The sequence below is a fragment of the Pholis gunnellus genome, assembly GCF_910591455.1.
Source record: "Pholis gunnellus genome assembly, chromosome: 6".
In the NCBI taxonomy this organism is placed as follows: domain Eukaryota; kingdom Metazoa; phylum Chordata; class Actinopteri; order Perciformes; family Pholidae; genus Pholis; species Pholis gunnellus.
In genome coordinates this window covers 28,383,351-28,389,350 of record NC_136532.1, presented here as the reverse complement: position 1 = coordinate 28,389,350, position 6,000 = coordinate 28,383,351, and the positions used below count along the sequence as shown (strand labels likewise).

The following is a 6,000-nucleotide window of genomic DNA, read 5'->3' as shown; positions in this document are numbered from 1 at the left end:
TGCTAGTCTACAGGTTCAGACTCTGGTGCTAGCCTACAGGTTTAGACTCTGGTGCTAGTCTACAGGTTTAGACTCTGGTGCTAGCCTACAGGTTCAGACTCTGGTGCTAGTCTACAGGTTCAGACTCTGGTGCTAGCCTACAGGTTTAGACTCTGGTGCTAGCCTACAGGTTCAGGCTCTGGTGCTAGTCTACAGGTTCAGACTCTGGTGCTAGCCTACAGGTTTAGACTCTGGTGCTAGCCTACAGGTTCAGACTCTGGTGCTAGCCTACAGGTTCAGACTCTGGTGCTAGTCTACAGGTTCAGACTCTGGTGCTAGCCTACAGGTTCAGACTCTGGTGCTAGCCTACAGGTTCAGACTCTGGTGCTAGTCTACAGGTTCAGACTCTGGTGCTAGCCTACAGGTTCAGACTCTGGTGCTAGTCTACAGGTTCAGGCTCTGGTGCTAGCCTACAGGTTCAGACTCTGGTGCTAGCCTACAGGTTCAGACTCTGGTGCTAGTCTACAGGGCAGTGAAAGGAACAGCTCCTTCCTGTCTCCAGGCCATGGTCTAGCCCTACACCCCCCCGACCACTCCGCTCTGCTGCCTCGGGGCGATCGGTTCCCCGTCGCTCAGAGGTCCCTGAGGCCGATGGACCCGGTCTCTGTTCTCTGTCCTGGCCCCACGATGGTGGAATGAACTCCCCACTGACGTCAGGACAGCAGAGTCGCTGCCCATCTTCCATCAGGCTGAAGACTCACCTCTTCATGAAGCTCTACCCTGAGCCTTCCTCTCAGCACTGGTTGTGTTCATGCTAGTGTGTTTCTGTACGTCTGCTCTGGTTTATGCTCTGAGATGTTTAAAGGAGATGAACTCATGACTTCTGGTGACGAGTAGTTCTGTTGAATACGATGTTGAACACACTGACTGTAAGTCTCTTTGGATGAAAGCGTCTGCTCAATGACTGTGATGTGATGTGAAGCACCACTAATGATGACCTCTCTGCTCTCAGAGTCTTCTTCCTGGAGTTGACGGATGAAGTTTGTGTGGAGAGAATCTCTCTGAGAGCTACAGACCCAGTCAGTGGACAGAGGTCAGTGGAACCAGTTCAACCAGTCTACACACTGTTAGATATATATATATATATATATATATACATATATATATATATATATATATGTATATATATATACCTATATAGGTATATATATATACATATATATATATATATAGGTATATATATATATATATACCTATATATATATATAGGTATATATATATAGGTATATATATATATATATATACCTATATATATATATATATATATATATATATATATACCTATATATATATATATATAGGTATATATATATACCTATATAGGTATATATATATACCTATATATATATATATATATCGGTGTATATATATATATAGGTATATATATATATATACCTATATATATATATATATATATATATATCGGTATATATATATACATATACCGATATATATATATGTATATATATATAGGTATATATATATAGGTATATATATATATATATATATATATATATATATATATATATATATATATAGGTATATATATATACCTATATAGGTATATATATATACCTATATATATATATATATATATATATATCGGTGTATATATATATATAGGTATATATATATATATACCGATATATATATATATATATATATATATATATCGGTATATATATATATATATATACCGATATATATATATGTATATATATATAGGTATATATATATAGGTATATATATATATATGTGTGTGTGTGTGTGTGTTATATTTGATACATCTTCCTGCAGGTTCCACGCTGTGACTCGACCGGCTCCGAGCTCTGAGGTCCAGAACAGACTGAAGACCAGACCAGAGGACAACACACACTCTGTGACACACACACTGAGTCAGTACAGGACACACACTGCTGCCCTGCAGGTACACACACACACACACACACACACACACATCATCATCATCATCATCATCACACTGTGGTTCATTCTGACTTAAACTTCCTCCTGTTTGCCGTGTGTGTGTGTGTGTGTGTGTGTGTGCAGTGTGTGTATCCACATGCAGCTGCTATAGATGCTGATCAGGATCCTCACTCTGTGTTTGAGTCTCTGCAGAGCCGCCTGACAGCAGACTGACACCTGGACTCACCTGGACAGGAAGTCAAGCATGTACATGTGTATGTACAGACACATGTACATGTGTCTGTACATACACATGTACATGTGTATGTACAGACACATGTACATGTGTATGTACAGACACATGTACAGACACATGTACATGTGTCTGTACATACACATGTACATGTGTATGTACAGACACATGTACATGTGTCTGTACATGTACATGTGTCTGTACATGTGTATGTGTGTCCTCAGGCTAACTGGTGGTGGTCTGTGAACAGTGGAATGTGGTTTTGGGGAGTTTTACTGTTTATCCTGTTTCTCAATAAAGAGTTCATTATTATTGTTGTTCAATGATTTCACACGTTGCTGCTTCTGCTGTTACTGATGATCACAAGCTATCAACAGTTACACTGATGCTGAGATATCATGCTGAGAGACAGACAGACCTCTCAGCTGTCTGTCTGTCTCTCAGCTCTCTGTCTCTCTGTCTCTCAGCTCTCTGTCTCTCAGCTGTCTGTCTCTCAGCTGTCTGTCTCTCTGTCTCTCAGCTCTCTGTCTCTCAGCTGTCTGTCTCTCAGCTGTCTGTCTCTCTGTCTCTCAGCTCTCTGTCTCTCAGCTGTCTGTCTCTCAGCTGTCTGTCTCTCAGCTGTCTGTCTCTCTGTCTCTCAGCTCTCTGTCTCTCAGCTGTCTGTCTCTCAGCTGTCTGTCTCTCTGTCTCTCAGCTCTCTGTCTCTCAGCTGTCTGTCTCTCTGTCTCTCAGCTGTCTGTCTCTCAGCTGTCTGTCTCTCAGCTGTCTGTCTCTCTGTCTCTCAGCTCTCTGTCTCTCAGCTGTCTGTCTCTCAGCTGTCTGTCTCTCTGTCTCTCAGCTCTCTGTCTCTCAGCTGTCTGTCTCTCTGTCTCTCAGCTGTCTGTCTCTCTGTCTCTCAGCTCTCTGTCTCTCAGCTGTCTGTCTCTCTGTCTCTCAGCTGTCTGTCTCTCTGTCTCTCAGCTCTCTGTCTCTCACCTGTCTGTCTCTCTGTCTCTCAGCTGTCTGTCTCTCAGCTCTCTGTCTCTCAGCTGTCTGTCTCTCAGCTGTCTGTCTCTCTGTCTCTCAGCTCTCTGTCTCTCAGCTGTCTGTCTCTCTGTCTCTCAGCTGTCTGTCTCTCTGTCTCTCAGCTCTCTGTCTCTCAGCTGTCTGTCTCTCTGTCTCTCAGCTGTCTGTCTCTCAGCTCTCTGTCTCTCAGCTGTCTGTCTCTCAGCTGTCTGTCTCTCAGCTGTCTGTCTCTCTGTCTCTCAGCTCTCTGTCTCTCAGCTGTCTGTCTCTCTGTCTCTCAGCTCTCTGTCTCTCAGCTGTCTGTCTCTCTGTCTCTCAGCTCTCTGTCTCTCAGCTCTCTGTCTCTCAGCTGTCTGTCTCTCAGCTGTCTGTCTCTCAGCTCTCTGTCTCTCAGCTGTCTGTCTCTCAGCTGTCTGTCTCTCAGCTGTCTGTCTCTCTGTCTCTCAGCTCTCTGTCTCTCAGCTGTCTGTCTCTCTGTCTCTCAGCTGTCTGTCTCTCTGTCTCTCAGCTCTCTGTCTCTCAGCTGTCTGTCTCTCTGTCTCTCAGCTCTCTGTCTCTCAGCTGTCTGTCTCTCAGCTGTCTGTCTCTCAGCTCTCTGTCTCTCAGCTGTCTGTCTCTCTGTCTCTCAGCTGTCTGTCTCTCAGCTGTCTGTCTCTCAGCTGTCTGTCTCTCAGCTCTCTGTCTCTCAGCTGTCTGTCTCTCAGCTGTCTGTCTGTCTGTCTCTCAGCTGTCTGTCTCTCAGCTCTCTGTCTCTCAGCTGTCTGTCTCTCAGCTGTCTGTCTCTCAGCTGTCTGTCTGTCTGTCTCTCAGCTGTCTGTCTCTCAGCGTCTCTTCATGTTTAAATACCTGGTGATGGTCTCGTGGTGATTGAAAGCTCTTGTCTTGTGTTCAAAGTGCTCGTGTTGGTAAATGACTATAATTAATCCTCCTGAGCGTCGGTGTGGGTCCCGGCGGTCCCGGGCCCGCCGCCTGATTGACGGCTCTATTTTAAGTCTTCCTGTCGACAACAGGAAGCGGAGCGGGAAGGAGACGAGACGTGACGGCTGCTGATGAGATGACGGACAGCTGGAGACAGAACACACGGTTCATCCTGCCGCGGAGCCGCTCAGCAAGGCACCACATAGACCGCAGAAACTAAGACCCGACCCAGGACCATCTCAGACCAGGTCCAGGTCTGAAAGCTAAAGGGTCTAATGGTCCTCAGGTCTTTATAGTACTGTTAGTATAGAGTACTGTTAGTATATAGTACTGTTAGTATAGAGTACTGTTAGTATATAGTACTGTTAGTATATAGTACTGTTAGTATAGAGTACTGTCAGTATATAGTACTGTCAGTATATAGTACTGTTAGTATATAGTACTGTTAGTATAGAGTACTGTTAGTATATAGTACTGTTAGTATAGAGTACTGTTAGTATAGAGTACTGTTAGTATATAGTACTGTTAGTATATAGTACTGTTAGTATAGAGTACTGTCAGTATATAGTACTGTCAGTATATAGTACTGTTAGTATATAGTACTGTTAGTATAGAGTACTGTTAGTATATAGTACTGTTAGTATAGAGTACTGTTAGTATAGAGTACTGTTAGTATATAGTACTGTTAGTATAGAGTACTGTTAGTATAGAGTACTGTTAGTATATAGTACTGTCAGTATATAGTACTGTTAGTATAGAGTACTGTTAGTATAGAGTACTGTCAGTATATAGTACTGTCAGTATATAGTACTGTTAGTATATAGTACTGTTAGTATAGAGTACTGTTAGTATATAGTACTGTTAGTATAGAGTACTGTTAGTATAGAGTACTGTTAGTATATAGTACTGTTAGTATATAGTACTGTTAGTATAGAGTACTGTCAGTATAGAGTACTGTCAGTATATAGTACTGTTAGTATATAGTACTGTTAGTATATAGTACTGATAGTATAGAGTACTGTTAGTATAGAGTAATGTTAGTATAGAGTACTGTCAGTATAGAGTACTGTCAGTATATAGTACTGTTAGTATATAGTACTGTTAGTATATAGTACTGATAGTATAGAGTACTGTTAGTATAGAGTACTGTTAGTATAGAGTACTGTCAGTATATAGTACTGTCAGTATATAGTACTGTTAGTATAGAGTACTGTTAGTATAGAGTAATGTTAGTATACAGTACTGATAGTATAGAGTACTGTCAGTATAGAGTACTGTCAGTATAGAGTACTGTTAGTATAGAGTACTGTTAGTATAGAGTACTGTTAGTATATAGTACTGATAGTATAGAGTACTGTTAGTATAGAGTACTGTTAGTATATAGTACTGTTAGTATATAGTACTGTTAGTATAGAGTACTGTCAGTATAGAGTACTGTCAGTATATAGTACTGTTAGTATATAGTACTGTTAGTATATAGTACTGATAGTATAGAGTACTGTTAGTATAGAGTAATGTTAGTATAGAGTACTGTCAGTATAGAGTACTGTCAGTATATAGTACTGTTAGTATATAGTACTGTTAGTATATAGTACTGATAGTATAGAGTACTGTTAGTATAGAGTACTGTTAGTATAGAGTACTGTCAGTATATAGTACTGTCAGTATATAGTACTGTTAGTATAGAGTACTGTTAGTATAGAGTAATGTTAGTATACAGTACTGATAGTATAGAGTACTGTCAGTATAGAGTACTGTCAGTATAGAGTACTGTTAGTATAGAGTACTGTTAGTATAGAGTACTGTTAGTATATAGTACTGATAGTATAGAGTACTGTTAGTATAGAGTACTGATAGTATATAGTACTGATAGTATAGAG

General features: G+C 40.9%; 1 protein-coding gene across 1 annotated transcript in view; it reads left to right on the top strand.

The window, feature by feature from the left end:
• The window catches only part of ak8 (adenylate kinase 8), a gene marked incomplete at both ends in the record, with an annotated part of 11,974 nt that extends 9,796 nt beyond the window's left edge, over nucleotides 1–2,178 (top strand). The window contains 3 exons of the mRNA XM_079161471.1: nucleotides 992–1,072; nucleotides 1,837–1,966; nucleotides 2,089–2,178. Of these exons, the coding sequence (XP_079017597.1) occupies nucleotides 992–1,072; nucleotides 1,837–1,966; nucleotides 2,089–2,178 (301 nt within the window). The remainder of the gene's footprint in view (nucleotides 1–991; nucleotides 1,073–1,836; nucleotides 1,967–2,088) is intronic.
• Between the last annotated feature and the right edge of the window lie 3,822 nt (nucleotides 2,179–6,000).